Here is a 19192-nt window from a genome sequence, read left to right as displayed (position 1 = left end):
CGGATTACGTGCAAAAACGAATTCGATATCGACAAGCGACATCACCTAACGCCTTCTGTTTTTGTATGCAATTGTTTATAGCCCATGTACTATTGGCCTATGACTAACAGGCATAAACCATGATAAACGGCAGATCGATAGCGCAAAGAAGTTGATTAATCGAATTTGATTGTGCACGTAATTGCTTGCATGCTATTGACAAAACCGTGGACAAAACACATCAAGCAAGCAATCCAACACGTAAATATCACGAAAACAGACATAGTGTGCGGCTGACTTCAGTCTATGGAGGCTAGAGGTAAGGAGAACCGTCTCAAATGGGGGGAAAGCTGAAAAAGTGTCCAGCTACAAACACTAAATAATAGTTCAAAAACCCTCCAAAATGGCGCCAGCATATGCAAAGGATGTGGCATGAATGTAGCAATGGTAAATGGATTGAAGTATGCTGAGTTAGAAAATTTAATATTTTCACTGAGTAGAGTAGTTAGTAAAAGTCAAGTATACTATACTTCAACAGTTTACGTAGTCCAAAATTTATTTGTGAACATAACCGAAAATTATTGCTGTGAGAAAACTTTAAGAGTAATAGAATTTTCCTGAACTTTGAACCAAATATTTAGAAATTTTTTAGTGCTGAATGTTATAAAACTTTTTAAAACATTTTAACAACAATGGGCAAAATTTGCGCGGCGAAAAGTTGTACAAGTGGGCGTAAATTGAAAAATAAACCAGATGATTCGTCTCAGCCTCCGTCTTTTTTCCAGCCAACAATATGTATGTAAATGTTTTATTAAATATTAACTTCATGAATAATTATGTTATTTTTTAATTTTTATAGTCAATCAACATGTCAACATAATTTGTTTAATTAAATTTTCAGATACCGGCGAGATTGGAAAATTGGAAAAAGTCCTTGGGAATTAATTTGAAAGCATCAGATTATAGTTGCCATCTTCATTTTAAAGAGGAAGACATAAGAATGTACGATAGGGTTGTTATAAAAGGGGAGCTCAAGATTTTTCCTAAAGGGAAAAAGCAACTCAAAGATGAAGCTTTGCCAAGACTCGAGCATCAGTTTGTCCCGATATATTTCAATCACTCTGAAGATGAACAGCATTGTCAAATTGAAGAACATGAAATTGAACAACAAAAAATATTAACAAATGAAGAACTTTCTAATAATTTGATGGATGCTATTATTCCAATAGAACAAGACTTGGACGAACCACCGTCAAGTCAACATGTACATGATATTATCGAAAATCAGCAGGAAACCGAAGCAAGGGCACAATTGGAAGATTTCAGAGCTGAGATCAAAAAAATTTCATTACCGCCGTCTTGGTTATATTTAGATAAACCAGATGGACTGATATTCATGCGGATAGACGAAACAACTAGGCAAATCGTAAACCATCTACGATTAAACGAGGATACGTCAATTACAGTAAGTATTAATCAATGCCCGAGTAAATTTATCCCGTTTATTTTTTTTTTAGTAACAATAATTTATTTATATAACATTGCAGGTAATTTTCCCTAATAATGAAGAATTGTTATTGAATGAGAAAATCGATTCGTTTCGTGATATTTACGATTACTTAAAATCTGTAGAGAGATGGCCATTGTGCGTGGGCACTCAAGTCGACAGTTATAGGTAAGAATGATTTATTTTTTACATGCATAAATTAATGAACTACTAAGAAGGGTTGAATACGATTTAAATTTTAACAATCACGTAAATTTTCAGATATTCGAGAATTTGCAAAGGTGTCATTATTAGTGAAGATACTTACAAAAGAAATCAGCCCAATCCAAGATGTAAATCTTGTCGAATTTTAAGAAATCGCTTACAGAAACGTGATTCAACTTCCATTAATTTAGAGAGAGTAACAGCTATAAAACGACGTGCTTCAAATCAAGTTAAAATATGCAAACGTTTAAAAAGAACGGTAAGTTTTTTAAATAACTACGAGCATGAATTTATACTATTAATCAAGCTGGTTCGATTAAATATTGAAAATCTGGATCCAAGATTTTTAACAATTTTTGTATTGTGGTTATGGCATTGTGGTTATGTTTTGTAATTATGGTATTGCAATATTATCACATTATTTGTTTTTTTAACAGAATACTCATGTTCATATTTGTGCTCTTTCAACGGCTGCGTAGTGAATCAAAAATAGATTCTTACGAGGGATTCAGAGACATGAATAATTGTAACGAAAATTCGAAAGAAATAAACATCAAGTATTCATTTAGCATATGTAAATACTAACTGAAATATTTTCAAAAAATTCTTCAGCGAACGTGAGCCATGAAATCTCAATAATATTTCTGCTAAAATAGTTTCGATTTGTATATAAAAATTGTACATACATATTTTTGCTGAAATAGTTATTATTTTTACACTTATTCCAGTGTATTGAAGATTTGTCTATAAAATTTGTATATTTTTTGTAATTCTGCAAAAAAAGATTTTATTATTAAATAAAGCAAGTTTTCTCATTCTAATTACAACAAAGTAAAGTAGGATTATAATTTTGTACACTGTAATTATTACGTTAATAAAATAATTATAAAATTGATTTATTGTGCTTGCATAGATGTAGTAGTCAAACATTAGAAGTTGATATAATAATAAGTAATAATTGTTTCATAATTTTCAATGGTAATAGGACATTAAACTAATATTAACGAATATTTGTAGTACAATATTATTCTGCGGTATTAGCGTTTTTCACTTTAGACAGATATCGAAGAAAATAGTATGTATTGGACATTTTTAAATGGAACGTTAATTAATGTTAAATATTAAGGGATCCTTCCAGTGTGAAATTTTCAAAAAATCGATTTTTTTTTTTTTGCTTTATCGAATAGTATACACTCTTCCGAATATTCCCTGAAATTTTCATGCCGAAATTCAGATTATTTCGATTACTGTACAGCATTTCTTGGAAGAAGGCAACGGAGCGCTACAGCTGCCCGTGCGACCGTTATTTCTATCGTCTCGTTCCTACCTGCACGTACATGAACTTGGCTCGCCAATTGTCGAAAATGTGAATTCGGACTATTGCATAATTTGCCGTTAATTAGCCGTAAATTAGTCGCGCGACTTATTTTTTTGTCGCACTCAATTTTCAAAAAAAAAGCGGATGGCGTGCTAACTTTTCAAAAACTTAGCGCGCCATCTACCAAAAAAGTGCACAGCGAGCATCATGCTACGCAGTGTGCTGTGTGCACCTTCAATGAAGGTTACGACCCAATTTTAAAAATTTTGAAGACGATGGGATGCACGATAGGGCCGAGCGCCGCAGATTTCGCCGCTAAGTACAAGAATGCGCGCATCACCCAAGCAAACCGCCGGGCGTCCCTGGATAGCAAAGAGGCGAGGACTGCTCGTCGGACTGAACAAGCCATTGAGGACGATCTTTTCGAAGAAGCAGAAGGGATATTGTATGGACCTGGCATCGCTGATTGACCGTAAGTAAACGATTTTTACCTAAAATTTCCTCACTTGAAATTTTGAACGCGTTTTCTCGAAACAGCATTTTTCAAAACGGTGTCCAACTTGGAGGGCAGAGTTTTAAAGCTATCGAGTTGAATTTTTTACACAATATTCTTAACGTCATTGTTTATTTTTTTTTTTTTTGACATCTTCCTATTTTTTTGTAAAAAAACTGCCAAAAAAAATTGCTAAAATCGATACTTTTTGTTCAAATCGGCGCCATTTTTGCAATAAAAAAAAAAAAAAAAGCCTCCATAGCACGAAAGCCAATTATATACCGATCAATAATCTTTTTGTGTTTTTTGTTTCAGATCAAAATTGTGACCCCCAACGTGGACACCACATCCAAGTGCATTTTCTGCAACAATTGTTTCATCATTTTTATAGATATTAATTAATAAATAAATCGATCTTTAAAAAATTGTTTTGTATTCTTCAATACCCAATTAATATACAAAAAAAAACCAGACCGATTAGATTATTTTTTCTTTAAAAAAAAAAATCACCAAAAACAGCGATTTTTCGGGCTGTCACACTGGAAAGCTCCCTTAACTCGATATCTTCAAAAGATTTGTTACCAAACTTACGATGAATTTATTATTATTTTTTGTTGTAACAAGCTGCAGATGGATAACTGTAAGTTTGTAATACATCATTATTTATATCTTTAGCACTTGCAGTGCGCTATATGTACATGCGGCACCTTTCATGCGATATTGAATAAAAATATTAGTATCTTAATTAGTTATAATAGGACATTAATATTACTTATACTGAAACTTCGTAGAATGATAACCTTAGCACTACAATGAAGGTTAATCAGTTGCAAAGTATCAACTATGTCATGAATTTAGTAATATTGCAAATTTTTTAATATTGTTATTAAATTAGTGACGTTTACAATTTATAACTTCTTTGCAGCAAATTCAACTGAAAGAACAAATATTTATGGCCAAGTCCGAGTGTGCCAAAAAGTCAGAGGCTGTAGTACAAGATGCCATTCAGAAGTTACCTACAGACTTTCAAAATGCCGTAAATTCATCTTTTGCAGCTGCAAAAAAAAAAAAAGTGTGAAAGGTCGACGATATACGTTACAGTGGATATACGAGTGTATATTGATTCGTTTAAAAAATGGAACCATGTATTAATTTTTACGCAAACACAACATTTTACCTCTCCCGTCAATTGATACATTAAATAAATTTATCAGAAAAATTAGTTCGTCTGCTTATGGCTTTCAAGCTGCTACTTTTCACAGCTTTAAAGAAAGATGTGAGACAATGCAGGAAGGACACAAACGAGGGGTGATTTTGGTTGACGAAATGATATTGAGCGAAGGAGTATTTTTCGACCAACAATCTATGAAATTTTGTGGCTTTGTGGACTTGGGAAGACATACCCCCGATGATTTAAAAAACAAAACGGCAGATCATGCCTTAGTTTTTAAATTTGTACCTTTCAGAAGTAGATGGGTTCATTCCTTGGGTTGCTTCCTTTCAAAGAATGCGTGTAAAAGCGAACCACTACATAAGCTCATTTTAGAATGTATCGTGCTTATGGAAAATAGTGCTATATGTATTGATGCTGTTGTTATGGATGGTGCATCATGGAATCGAGGCGTTTGGAAAATCTTTGGTGTAGACGAAAACAACATCAACTGTGAACATCCTTGCGATAGCTTGAGGCGATTATGGATGATATCAGATTTCAATCATTTACTCAAATGCTTTCGAACTTCTACGTTAGATGATAGACTTCAAGAGTTCAAGGTATAATTGATAAATAATATTTTTGTTTAGTTGCTGTTATTATTACTATTATAAATTTTTCAGACACCTTACGGAACTGTTAAAAAACGGCATTGGGAAGCTCTCTTAGAAGAGGAAAATTATCGTCAACCAAACATGAAAATTGCTTACAAGCCAACACCAGCGCACTTGAATCCGAAAGGCTTTCAAGCGATGAATGTTCCTCTAGCAACTGAAGTATGTATATTTCAAAATCTTTACTAATATCTACTGATGAAATGATCCTCTTTTCTTTGATTAATTTATTATAAATTATCTTACAGGTGTTTGGTCATGAGGTATCTGTTGCGATCACACACTACCAACCAATGTGCAATAAATTAAAAGATTCGACTCCAACGTAATAGTTTATTGATCTCATTTTCAACTTAGTCCAAGCTATGTCATCGCGTATACCAAGAGATGCTCTGTACGCTAAAGATAATTGTCGTAACAAACAGGTAAAAATCATTATAAAATGAAACAAAATAATAAAATATTGTAAGTTTGTAGGTTTAATTGGAAAATAACCAATTGAGAAAGATTTGGCTCATATTACGATAATTGGTGCCATACAAAGACTCTCAGGTATTCAATGCAAAACGTAAACTTGTTATATTACAAGTAGTTTGCAAAAATTTATCTGATCAAGATTTTTGTAGGTGAAGAACGTTTCAAAAGAAATTTAAAATACTGTGTCTGTATGCATTCATGAACTCAAGAAATTGTAAATCTGCAAATTTTTCTATTGTTTTATAATTTTTTTGTTATTGTTTTATCAATGATTTCTTACATGGTCATAATGCTTCTATACTTATTTTGTATTAACGTATTTCAGGCAATACTGAAATTCCTGCAATTTTTTGAAGATTGGGAAAAGTTTGAGAAGAAAATACCTGTTTCGAGGAGTACTTCAGTAGGGTTAAAAGTTACCTTACGGGCAACACTAGAAATTTTGGACATGCTCAAAGACGTATGTGATTTTAAATATTTGATGACAGCAACTTTATCCCAAGACCCTTTGGAGGTAGTTATACAAATCAACATTGTTTTACCATTACTTATTATTATTATTATTATTATTATTATTATTATTATTATTATTATTTCCTAATGGATATTTATCTACTTTCAATTTCAGAGATTTTTTTCTGTCATGAAATATTCTTGTGGAGGAAATGATCATCCCGATCCAAAAATGTTTGCCCAAGTATATCGCTTAGCATCTTCTTTTTCCCTCATACGTCCACCAAGAGAGTGTAATGTTTCGGGCACGGATCTTCTAAAAAGTCTAGTAGACGCTAAGGAAGTTTTAACTTCTTCAAATAAAGATAGCAAAGGTTTATGGCTTCAAAGCATCGATGATATGTTGGAAAGCACTGAGCTAATACTTAAAGGCTCTTCCATCGACACAGACCATGATTACAACGAGGCTGTAACCAGTGATGCCGTCTAATCATATATTGCTGGTTATATTGTTCGCAAGTTGAAAAAAATTGTGAAATGTGTGAATTTTTTACAATGTATACAAATGAGTGCGGAAGCTGGTAAAAAATTACAGAGAAACGATGTTATTTGTAAAATGGATTTATATGGAGGATTACTTTTTGCAAGTAATGAATTATTTAGTCTAACTAAGCAATTAGAAAAGTGTGTTCTCAGAGCTATTAGTAAAAATCTCACCAATTTGGAAACAATTTCTGACATATCAATAGAGCTTAAGAAAGATGTTTTATTGAAAGTTGGATGCTTTGAGCATGAAAATAAATTAACTAAGAAAATAATTGATATTTATATTGTTATGCGCGCTCATTTTCTGGTGAAATCTGAAAATAGGCGCTATGACGAAGCCAAAATTAAGACAAAGACGAACAGAAAAAAATGCCAAATTACTTTCTTAAATAAAAGACTTATATCAAAGACTCAAATATTCATGTTAAATAATTTATTTTATTGTTATAAATTAATATAAGTTTTTTATCTGTAAAACCCACCTTACGATTGTTTTTGTAGTTACATTTAAATTAGAAAGTAATTTATATTTTTTATACGTGTTACGGGGTAGATTGCATAGACTCCGATGAGCGGTAATCGTAGCTTACTCCACGCCCAGCCAAGGTGTTATTTGGCTATTATAGGGTCCGTTCACGTCGACTGTGCACTCGCATGCTACTACTCCCAGTGCAGGAAGTGAATGGAATAGAAAGGGATCGGTATTAAGGGAAGGTAAACGATTTAAAGTATATGATTGTTTATTAATAGTCAATGCAACGGAGTCGGTCGAACGAAACAGGTATGGTCTTGGTTTAGAGGGATAGGTGTCTTGCTTGAGCGCTAGGATGGATCTGCCTAGTTTAGCGGGATGTAGAAGGCAAGCTAGCTGCGAGTTACAGAAGAATCTGCTGACTCGCGGACGATAAGAGTAGACTACAGAGCATGAGGTAACTAAGAGTGTGGGAAAGGAATAAGAAGTCTGGAGGACGTAACATACGAATAAAATTGTTTTGAAGCATTAATTATTTGATATTTCTTTTAATTTATCCAAATTAATTGTTTAATCAAAAAACTGACATTTGTGAAATTGATTTTTATTATTTTTTTTCGAATAATTGTTGTTCTTAAATTTTGTACATGCTATTCACTCATTTTATTAATTTTTTTAATGTTTTGAAAATAAATCAGGCGTTAAAAAATCATAAGCAAACGATTGATTATGTGTTTTTATTGTATTCTTATTTTCAAAAGTGCGCCATAATTGAGCGGAAGTTCTTCCGTCCTTGTCTATTTCCCTTTCCTTTTCTAATAACTTTTAACGCTTTTCTTAAATATCACCCGGTGGCTACTCTAGCGCCACCCCTCCGTAGCACATTTTTACGGATACTTTTAATACACAGAGACGGTTCTCCTTACCTCTACCCTCCATACTTCAGTCTCGTTGCCGGGTGTCATGGGGATCGGTGTCATGGCGACTTCCATGCGTAAATAATCATAATAATAAAAAGTGTGCGATGACGACGTGAAATTCTATAATAATGAATGAAACGAAGTCGATCATGTTATAACGCGATATCGGCGATATTCTTATAGCTACAGCCTTCGTTATAGTCTCAATCGAAAGAAAAAAAGAAAAAATATACACTGGTGGATTTTCTCCGAGACTCTATAATTCGTTGGTTATGAGGAAAATAAATATTTGTACATAGATATAGTCCTGTGTATAAGCAAGTTGTGCGGAGTAAGATTGTCGCGGGCTGTCGAGAAAATGTACTTGTCTCGAGTCGCTACAGCGACTCTTGACTGAAATTAAAGTAAACTAGTTCGTATAAATCTCCGAGTAATTATTTGCGAACATAATAAATGGCGACGAGAACCAAAGAACTTTCGCGATTGAGAAGTGAAAAAAAATGGATGATAATCGATTGAAAGAAATCGAAAGCAATGTATTGGCTGGTAAAACCTTGTGGATATACGGGCTAAATAAATTGGAGTTACAGACAATCTCGGAACATTTTGGATTATCGATAACGGAAGAGACGACGGTGGATGAGGTAAGAAAACTGCTGTCGCATTTTACAAAAAAGATATACTCTGAAAACAAGGAGAAGGAGGAATCGGTAGGTAAAGATACGATAGTAAAGTCGGGTATCAGCCGGAGCGAGGAAAACGTGCAAATGGTTACCATTATGCCATCAATCGGTAAAATAACCGAATTTGATAGGGAAACACAGACGTGGGAAAATTATATTGAGCAGGTAAAATTTTATTTGGATGCAAATAATATAATCGATGAGACAAAAAAACGTTCAAAGCTCTTGACGGCCGTTGGTGGGGCAAATTATGCCGTGATAAAGTCGCTGTGTTTGCCGGACGCACCGAAGAGTGTATCGTGGCAAGACATATTGAAAAAATGTCAACGACACTTTGGGAAACGAGTGAACGAGCTGTTAGGCCGAGTAAAGTTTCACAAAAGAAATCAAGGGAATAGAGAAACGCTACAAGAGTTTGTAGGCGAAATTCGGAAGTTGGCGTTAGACTGTAAATTTACCGGACCGACGGGGAAATTACCATTGGAAACGATGTTGCGCGATCGGTTTGTCGCAGGAATAGCAAACGAAGAGCTGCAACGATATTTATGTCGACGACACGAAGAGTATATGAGCGATAAAAACCCGGATGTCTGAGTTTAGAGAAATCGTTAGAAATTTCTTGCAACGCAGATGCGGCAGAAATGCAACAAAAAATAATTGAAGAAACCGAAGCGTTGGCTATTCAAAAAATAGTTACAAAAAAAAAAGGTTTGAAAAAAACAACAATAACAAAAATTCAATTGAGAATGCAAATAAAAATGCATGTTTTAGATGCGGGTACACAAATCATACTGCGGATAAATGTTTCTACAAAAATGAAACACGTACATATTGCGAAAAAACGGGACATATTAGTCGAGCATAAGCAAATATAAGCAAAAAAAAACTCAAAGCCTTAATCATCAAAGAGTAACGAAAAAAAAAATCATCAAAGACAGAACAAATTAACTTAGGAAAAGGCACGGGAACTGACGAGAGCGACGATGACTTACTTATACGCGTGTTCGGTAATCCGAACGAAGAGCGGAAAAGGAAAGACAAATGATTACATAGTGGAGATTAAAATCAACTCAAAGTTAGTCAAATTTGAAGTCGATAACGGGGCACACTTTTCGCTGATAAATAAAAAAACTGTAACACTTTATTCTACCTGAACAATTAAAGAACATAAATAAATAAATTATAGATAAAAAAGTCGACAAAATTGTAAAAATAAAACAGTATAAATAAAATAGTTCAAATAAACAGATTGCAATAAAGGGTAGAAATAAAAGTGTACATATAAAAAATCAAAAGCTATACATTCATTCGAACATTCACACAATTTAGAAAATCCGCCTTGGATACACAATACGTTGAAATATGCTCCTTGCTTGTCTTAATCTTTGAATGTGGTTGCACCATGTGAGTCACTTGCCGATCCTGATCGTATTTTCTCCATTGCTCTCGTTCAATAGATAGTTTGAATTTGGATGTTCACCTTCAGGCTTCGTCGCTTGCACACGTTCAGAGTGGAGATGAAATCAGCAAGGATCGCAATGACATCGAATATTCGGTGAACTTCGTACTGTGTATATTGAGTTTTGTAATGTAAAAATAGACTAGATTTTGAACTTCTGCGGAGTATTATAAGTTTCGGTCTGTACAGGTTGGCGTCTTTCCGCAGAGTCTCCTTCGCTTCTATCCTCCGGATTTGTTGCCGGTTCCACCAGACTGGTCAAACGCTCACTCTCCTTCCGTCCGGTCAAATCCGAAATATTGCCGCCCATATTCGAATGCTTGTAATGTCACAAAACATACGATCGGTTATGGCCTGCAGAAGAAACATGTTGGGCGAAACGAAAAACAACATTATTCGGATATGGAAAAAAACAGTTGAACGTCCTCGGAACGACAGACGTTTCGATTAAATACAAGGAAATTGAAACAACATTACCACTAGTGGTAGTTGATGAGCAAGGGCAAAATTTGCTAGAGAGAAATTGGTTCGAAGCATTAGGAATAGAGGTTACCGGTATAAACAACATCACCGAACCCGAACAACACGTTACTAAAAACCTTGTGCTAGAAAAATTTCCTTCGCTCACACAGCCGACACTCACGGGGCATAACGGACCACTGATTAATATACAACTTAAAGAAAACGCCAGGCCTCATTTCATAAAAGCCAGACGCATACCTTACGGGCTACAAGAGGCGGCTACAGATGCTTTGAACTCAATGGTACAGCAAGGCATGTTGAAACCAGTAGATCAATCCATATGGGCAACACCAGTTATATTCGTACGGAAGCTAAATGGAAAGATACGGGTAGTGGGTGATTACAAAACGACCGTGAACCCAAAAATAATGAATTCGGAGTATCCATTACCAACAATCGAAGAAGCATTGTCAACCCTAAACGGAGGGGAATTTTTTTCGCAAGTCGACCTCAAGGATGCCTATAAACAACTGCAAGTGGACGAAGAAACCTCGAAAATATTGACAATAAATACACCAATGTGTCTGTTCAACGTTTTACGTCTGTTAGATGGTATAGCGGCGGCGCCGCGAATTTTTCAAAAGTACATGGTTACGATCATGTCCGGTATCCCTGGGATAAAGATATATTTGGATAATGTAAAGATACAATGCAAAACAATCGAGGAACACGATCAAAGACTACTGGTCGTATTACATCGTCTGCAACAAGCAAACCTCCGCTTAAACGTGGAGAAATCTACATTTCGGGTGAAATCAATGGAGTTTTTAGGCCAAAAAATTTCGAAAGAGGGTATTGAAACTCTAAACGACAAAGTGGAGGATATAAAGAAAATTCCCGCACCAAAGAACAAACGAGAACTTCAAGTATTCGTGGGTGATATAAATTTCTACGCCAGGTTCCTAAAAACCCGCACACGGGACGCTGAACCGCTTCACCGGCTATTGGACAAAAATGCGAAATAGATATAGACGGAAAAAGAGCAAAATATATTTGACAAATAAAAAAAACAACTCACAGGATCGGAAGTATTGATACATTTCGACGATAAGCTTCCTATCGTACTCTCTGCTGATGCATCGCCTCACGGTACGAGAGCGGTACTGGCTCATGAGCTACCAGATCAGCGAGAAAAAGCTATTGCATTTTCGTCTAAAACACTAAACAAGACGCAGCGGCATTATGCACAGTTGGATCGAGAGGTCTTAGCTCTCGTTCAAGCGGTGAAACATTTTCACCAATATATAGCCGGGCGAAGTTTCAAATTAATAACAGATCATAAACCACTACTGGGAATATTTGATAATAAGAAAAAAAATCCAGACATGATCTCGCCAAAATTGAATCGATACGAGATAATACTATCGGCGTACGACTATGACTTGATCTATCTACCAGCCAAAAAGCATGGGAACGCCGATATACTGTCTCGTTTCCCCATGGCGGAGGAGGCCGTTGAAGATGAAAAAGTCGGAGCGGTACTAATGCTCGAGAGAATCACCAGGAATGCTATCACACCAGAAGAGCTGACGGAGGAAACACGGAACGACAATAAATTACGAAAGATAAAAAAATAGCTCCAAACAAAATGACCTGAAAAAATCGAGCCGGACTTTCGAGTGTTTTGGCAAAAAAGGGAAGAACTGTCGATAATAAACGAATGTCTGACTTGGGGAGCACGAGTAATTGTACCGAAGAAATTACAACCTGAAATAATAAACTATTTACACGCGAATCATCCGGGAATAGTTGCTACGAAAGCGTACGCCCGATCGTACGTTTGGTGGCCAGGAATAAACAATGACATCGAACTGAAGATAAAAAATTGTGGTAAATGCCAAGAGGTACGAAATAACCCGCCTAGAGCGCCAATAAAAACTTCAGAATCACTAAGCCAACCATGGATTCGACTCCATGTGGATTTGGCCGGGCCTTTCCAGGGACAAATATTTTTAATTATTGTGGATGCCTACTTGAAATGGATCGAGGTCAGACGCGTTCCATCCACCTCATCGGACAACGTGATCCGCGAATTTCGTAAACTTTTTGCAACTTTTGCACTTCCGCGCACGATTGTATCAGACAATGGCACAGCATTCCATTCTAGTGAAATGAAAACGTTCTATCGAAGAAATGGTATAGAGTTCGTTTTCATTGCTCCGTATCATCCGTCATCAAACGAACAGGCAGAAAGAGCCGTACAAACGACAAAAAAATTTCTCAAAATACTGCAAGAAGGAGACTGGGAGGTAACAATTAGTAGATTTCTACTAAAACAACATTCGACGCAAAATGCAGACACAGGAATTACATCGGCAGAGTTGATGATCAACAGGAAATTGTGTATTCCACTTGACGCAATAAAGACAACGGATATTAAAGAAAAAGCAGAGAAGGATAAAACAAAAAAAAAACTCCGGACGGCGCTCGGGAGTTAGAGCTCCACGATGAAGTACAAATGCGAACGCATAGACAAAGAGGCGCGAAATGGGCTCGAGCGATCGTCGAAAACAAAACAGATCCATTATCCTACACGGTTCGTGAAAACGGCACTGGAATAAAACATCAACGTCACATCGATCACCTTCGGAAAATGCCAAAAACGGGAGGAGAAATTAAAACAAAACTAGGAGGTACTCAGTCAGAAAGAGAAAAAGAAAAACAACCACGCGAGGAGCGTGCCTACAATCTTTGAGAATGTCCAAGAAAGTCTACAGAGGGTTACGACTAAACTAGGGTCGAGGGATGTTGTGTACCGCACTGGAAGAGGAGCTCGAGACAAAAGTCCGAGCAAGCGACAGAGAATTGAGCAGTTCAGCTCTCGAGCTCTCGGCTACCGCGTCACCCGTGTTGAACTACAATGTATATTGAACGGAAATTAAAGTAAACTAGTTCGTATAAATCTCCGAGTAATTATTTGCGAACATACTAAACTTAATACTTATAGTTTTATCAAACCAAAGTTTTATGTACTTAAACCCTAAGATGGTATTATCATTTCTCCCCAAAGACAAAGTAAAAAAAAACTTTTGATACAAAATCTACTCAATTTATTTAACGCTTACAGTTATGCAGCATCAAATCTTTAGCATATACATTTTGAATTGTCCATCTATTGGGTACATTTATATAATATACAATTTCATAAAGATGAAATAGAGTTTATCGATACAATTTTGGAAAAATAAGTTCCGTAAAATATGTAGCAAATAAATTTTGAATTATACATCTATTGCTTACATTTATATATTAGTAAATCAAGTCATCGGAATATCATTGAATTCCAACTCATTGACATCTTCATTATTCGACATGTCATTCCATTGTTGATCAAGTTCGTCATTGAATAAACCTTCCCCATTATCTCCGTTTATAAAACAAATATTGTGCAATACGCAACATGCGACAACAACTCGTATCATGAATTAAATATCTCGAAGTGACATCATTTGCAGTAAACGAAAACGACCCTTGTGAATGCCGAAGGCTAGTTCGACTACTACACGCGTTTGAGAAATTTTCGTGTCGAACTCATCTTCTTCAACTGTTAAATTTCTGTTGTTCCGAAAAGGACAAACCAGCCACGTTTGTGCTACACCATTATATCCTTTATCGCCTAATAAAAAGCTATTGTTAGGAAAAATTCTTTCGCGATTCTGTTCGGCTACTACAAATAGATCGGATCTTCTTAACATTTTGGCATCGTGAAAAGAGCCCGGGTCCCCGCAATATACATTCGTGAATTTTAGGTCGCAGTCTACCACAGCTTGCAGTAGAATAGAATAATGTTGTTTCCTGTTGAAATATACCCTACCATTTCCTTCTGGCTTATTAATATGAATATGAGAACCATCTATTGCGTCAATACAACCACGAATACCTGCTACATTTTCAAATCTCTCGGATATTCTCACAAGGTTATTTCCTTCTAACCATTTAATGAACTGAGGAACAAGTGTAATGAGCCAATCAATGACTCTTCGCACTATGTGAAATACAGATGAGAATGAAATATCAAAGAGATTTGACAGTAACCTATGTGATTCCCTGTTGCCGAGAAACCAAAGTGTCATTAATAAACACAATTCTGCAGGTTTCTTTTCCTTTCCAAAGGTATGGGTTGGAATGAATCCACTATTTTCCAAACTTTCTGCAAATATATTGACGTATATGTACTAGCTTTTTCCTTTAAAAATATCAGTATGCAACTACCATGGTGAAATATGTGTACATAATTACCTAATAATATGTTAACAATTGACCGCTCCAATCTGAAATCTTCCCTTAACTTCTCGTTGCTTTTAGCATGAACTGTTTCTAGAAAATTTTGCACACGCTGTCGTTCACGTCCGTCCATTAGAAAGTTGTGAAGGGGGAATAAAAGATCATTTTCGTAGTCATCTTCGTCTAATAGCGGGTTGAAACCATTATCGCTTGAAGAATTTGAACTGCTGCTGCTGCTATTATTGCTGCTGCTGCTACTACTACTGGATTCATTCATCAGGATAGCTAATAAAGCCCCTTCCATCTGAGACAGAACAATTTTCTTTTATCCGAAAAGTTCCACCCAAAGCGGCTGGGTCAGAGCTGTCGGAGCTCATGAGACGAAACTCAGTCTTATTTTAATTGAATAAATAATTAAACTGGGCGCCAACTGATTTCTCCAAAACCAGTAAATGATATTTCTTGTAAATGATCTTTTTTTTAATAATTATTGGCCGACTATTCGGACCCCGCTCAAGGTCGGGGACGCTGGATGACCCAATATACTTTTATAAATTTAACGAGAATATCTACAGGCTGAGAAAGAAAGATAGAGATAGCACTGCATTAACAAAGGTTATTTATTTGAGACTTACTTGGTCGATAGCGATATAGATATATATTCCCCTTGATGGGCTCTCACTCGACAGATTACAATCGACGGGTTGGCGGGGTATCTTCCACCCTCACACACGTATAATCTTACAATTATTTAATAATTTTATGGACGTTATAACTTCGATAGCAATTTTATATAGGCGCGAATATAATTCTTAATCAGGCAAGACTCCTGTACGGTAGGGCCGGCAGACACAGAGTCTCGACTCTGGTCCCGTGAACCTATGTCGCTCGCGCGACGAAAGGGGTGGGGGAACGATTGATATTCATGAGCGTCGTAGAGCTCTATCAACTACTTTTGTCGATAATCAATAAGACGATCGATTCCTGCAGCAGGATTCTGTAACTCTCTACCGACAATTATCGCTGTCGCTAGCTAGCGACAGTTGTCGCTTGCATCGACGATGCTAGCGACGTAGGGTGATTCTGTAACTTAGACGTAACGATATTCATCGATGCAAAACTAGTCACAGGCGCATCGATAAATGTCGATAGATTTTCAGCAAATTTGACAACGTCGCAGATATTATCACTAAAAATCTAGTAACTTCGGATAGATTATTTGTGAACGCAAACAAAACCGTCTATTGTTCTGTATCTTTGCCGTGATCTTTCCTCGCGCTGCGCTGTATAAAAAAACGTTTTTCGATTAATCAGAAATGGAAAAAAATGGAACAGTGTAAGTATACTGAGCCCAAACAGTTCCAATGGTTTTAGCTACTTTGAGTACTATTAACTATATAAATGTTGCAATGCTCAACTAAACTGATTTTGAGAAAAGGCCTTATGTCCTCTGTTTGTCATCTATTAATGACTAGAATCACTCTATCCAAGTAATTGTATAAAATTCAGAAATATTTTTTTACGTTACTTTGACTAAGCACTGCTAATAAGTCTATTTCTCAACATCGAAAGAGTTAATTAAATATTATTATTTAATCCATTCTTTCGGCGAATAAAAAATGAACTTGTTATTTTTTATATTACAAAGCCATCGAGAGATTTGATTAAATACTATTATTTAATCAACCCTCACGATATCTTATAAATGGACTTGTATATTTGGATAGATATTGAGGATTGAATCAACGTAACCTTAAAAGTATGTTTTCGAATTTTATACAATTACTTGGATAATGAACACCGTTTTATAGAGAACGTTAAAATAATTATATTATTGTACTGAAAAAAATAATTGCTTTTTAAAGTGGATCTTCATATTCACTTGCATGATGAAGTTTTCAATCCTTTTTAAATCTAAATACTATTTTGAAGTTTAGAGAAAAATTCACGCGCAACACATTGACACGTTGTTGCACCAATACTATCGTCCACTGTGTGACTGATTATCGTTACGCCTTAGCGAGACTTCCATATCCACGCTAGCCGACCGACAATTCTCGTAACCTAACGATTGGAACTAGCGACAAATATCGTTAACTGCGTCGTACAGAATCACCACTAGCGACAATTGTCGATAGGAAGCGTTAACGATAGCGATAATCGTCGCTAAAGAGTTACGGAATCCCGCTACTGGGTGACCTAGCTTACCGTATGCCTCTGTGTCTGTTTTACCTGCTTATACGTAGCGCGCGTGACGTCAAGGAAACGAATCTCCGGTCACATATCTAATAAAATCAGTAATATTTAATTTTGAAATAACATACAATTATAAATTGCAAAAACATATTTTAGCTCTTAAGAAATGAACACGATTAATATGAATACGTTATTCGATGGATTCATTCATATTGTAATTATTTATGTAGTATATATCATGTTTGCTCCATTTAAATATAATACACAGAATTTTAAATATATAATCAATCTTACTTTTACATTTTTATTCACTCACCGTAAAGCTTAAATTTGTTGACACCACTCTTTACACATTCGAACCTTACTGTTTTGTGCGCATCAACTCCATTGTGATGTTCCATTTATTCGTTTTCGAGAGTCGACACAAATGTCATGTAAATGGAAAGCACCCACTGTGACATCAAGTACTACCCCACTCTCCGTTGAAGTATCCAGTACCGCCGTTAGGACCACTGACACCCCGGGCAAGAATATTGTGGTCCCCACTAATAAGGACGTTGCCTCTTCCCGGCGGAACTGCCGCTTGCAGACGTTCACGCGATGCAAGTTTTCTCCGTCATTTATAAAGATATCAAACTTCTATCAGAAGCATTTTGAAAGCGAAGGAGCAATCTGTGTCGTGTATTTTTTCGAATTTCAATTTTTTTTCTCAGAGACGTAAAAAACAGCGCTGAAAGTAAGCAAAGTTCCCGTTGTAATAAAACAAGATCGAATTTTTTTTTCACAATTCTACGAAATACACGACATAGATACATCCTTCACCTTTAATTTGGGACTAAGAGCAATAAAATCGTACTTAAGAGTTGCGGGAAAACTTGCACGAGCTGAAGCATGAAACAGCGGATTTTTGCCGCGAAAAGCAATTGCTTGCTAGCGCCACCTTTGGCTTAGGCCGCCCGTCGTACGAACTAACGGCTGTAGCAGACAGCATGCATTTAACACGTGCAAATCCGTAATTCAAACCGCGAGCCGTGAGCGTTCTTCAGTGTGTTCTTCGTAAATAAATATTAGTAAAGTATCTAAAACTCCTTGATAAGTGTTCATCAGTCATTCGCTATGACTAAGATAAGGAAAATCTTACGGAAAAGTAACAAAAAGGGCCAGGGTTGGAAAAATTTGGCGGCTTATCAGCGGGAGAGGTTGAGGTAAATAGAATGGCATCAAGTTTGCTTACATAGACTTGATTGTTTTCATTTTCAGACCGACTAACTAGCATGCACGTTTTATTAATCCAGAACACCGTATTTTCCTAACAATCTCTTCGAATTATTATGTACAGCCTCTTTCTCAATGTGTGTTTTGTCAACCTATTCTTCCGAAAATAATTTTCCATCTTTCGTCCACTCACGATTACAAATTTACCGATCACTTTTAACGTACACTGATCTACCTAACTGACTATTTGATTGTGATATTTGACATCTACTTGCCAAGGTCAACGCATAATACATTAATGAATTGAGACGTGACGTGTTATCGAAGACATTGTTGCAGCGTAAAGTTTCAATGTCAGCTATGTCCGGTACGCTACATTAACGTTTCGAAATGAGCCAATTACCCAGCTCCATGAAACCTGAGACTTGACTACGGCACTGATTCAGCTTCATCAGTTTTGTGAATTGGAAAAAAAAATTCAATCGGCTATCGCTGTCCTTTTCGAACAGGCGTGATACTGTTTTATTCTCCAATAGCAATATATTTCCGTCTGAAATATCGTAAATTTGACTCGCACGTGACGGATGGAAAAAATTAATTATTCCTATGTATACTACAATTAGTTGAAAACATAAAAGATTTTCTATTGAGAAATATTACTATCATATGCCTCGCGATTGCCTAAAAAATAGGTTTT

General features: G+C 36.0%; 4 protein-coding genes across 4 annotated transcripts in view; 2 read left to right on the top strand and 2 right to left on the bottom strand.

The window, feature by feature from the left end:
- The window catches only part of LOC124300690 (glutamate receptor ionotropic, NMDA 2B), a 1918249-nt gene that overhangs the window by 1880244 nt on the left and 18813 nt on the right, over nt 1-19192 (bottom strand). The gene's annotated exons all lie outside the window — the stretch shown is intronic.
- LOC124300692 (uncharacterized) lies at nt 672-4914 on the top strand. Its single transcript, XM_046755017.1, has 5 exons — nt 672-769; nt 880-1444; nt 1527-1654; nt 1748-1949; nt 4427-4914. Exons 1-5 carry the CDS (start codon nt 672-674, stop codon nt 4577-4579), a joined length of 1146 nt encoding a protein of 381 aa, XP_046610973.1. The 3' UTR covers nt 4580-4914.
- Nucleotides 5577-6748, top strand: LOC124299567 (uncharacterized). The gene is made up of 3 exons (XM_046752830.1): nt 5577-5753; nt 6131-6319; nt 6434-6748. Exons 1-3 carry the CDS (start codon nt 5694-5696, stop codon nt 6746-6748), a joined length of 564 nt encoding a protein of 187 aa, XP_046608786.1. The 5' UTR covers nt 5577-5693.
- On the bottom strand, nt 13814-17639 carry LOC124300694 (protein ALP1-like). The gene is made up of 4 exons (XM_046755019.1): nt 17597-17639; nt 15290-15388; nt 15100-15214; nt 13814-15010 (listed from the first exon to the last, which is right to left on the bottom strand). The coding sequence occupies exons 2-4, from the start codon at nt 15386-15388 to the stop codon at nt 14286-14288; spliced, it is 939 nt and encodes a 312-aa protein (XP_046610975.1). The 5' UTR covers nt 17597-17639; the 3' UTR covers nt 13814-14285.

The sequence above is a fragment of the Neodiprion virginianus genome, chromosome 3 (assembly GCF_021901495.1).
Source record: "Neodiprion virginianus isolate iyNeoVirg1 chromosome 3, iyNeoVirg1.1, whole genome shotgun sequence".
Lineage (NCBI taxonomy): Eukaryota > Metazoa > Arthropoda > Insecta > Hymenoptera > Diprionidae > Neodiprion > Neodiprion virginianus.
This window is presented reverse-complemented; position numbering and strand designations above follow the sequence as displayed.

What these genes read in the sequence shown, in the direction of transcription:
- LOC124299567 (XM_046752830.1), top strand. Translation starts at nt 5,694, where the DNA reads ATGTCATCGCGTATACCAAGAGATGCTCTGTACGCTAAAGATAATTGT. An exon ending in ATAATTGTCGTAACAAACAG is followed by an intron (nt 5,754 to 6,130) that starts GTAAAAATCATT and finishes AACGTATTTCAG; the next exon opens with GCAATACTGAAATTCCTGCA. An exon ending in TATCCCAAGACCCTTTGGAG is followed by an intron (nt 6,320 to 6,433) that starts GTAGTTATACAA and finishes TTTCAATTTCAG; the next exon opens with AGATTTTTTTCTGTCATGAA.
- LOC124300692 (XM_046755017.1), top strand. Translation starts at nt 672, where the DNA reads ATGGGCAAAATTTGCGCGGCGAAAAGTTGTACAAGTGGGCGTAAATTG. An exon ending in ACGAGGATACGTCAATTACA is followed by an intron (nt 1,445 to 1,526) that starts GTAAGTATTAAT and finishes ATAACATTGCAG; the next exon opens with GTAATTTTCCCTAATAATGA. An exon ending in GCAAACGTTTAAAAAGAACG is followed by an intron (nt 1,950 to 4,426) that starts GTAAGTTTTTTA and finishes ACTTCTTTGCAG; the next exon opens with CAAATTCAACTGAAAGAACA.
- LOC124300694 (XM_046755019.1), bottom strand. Translation starts at nt 15,388, where the DNA reads ATGGAAGGGGCTTTATTAGCTATCCTGATGAATGAATCCAGTAGTAGT. An exon ending in GTTCAAATTCTTCAAGCGAT is followed by an intron (nt 15,215 to 15,289) that starts AATGGTTTCAAC and finishes AACTTTCTAATG; the next exon opens with GACGGACGTGAACGACAGCG. An exon ending in AATTGTTAACATATTATTAG is followed by an intron (nt 15,011 to 15,099) that starts GTAATTATGTAC and finishes ATATATTTGCAG; the next exon opens with AAAGTTTGGAAAATAGTGGA.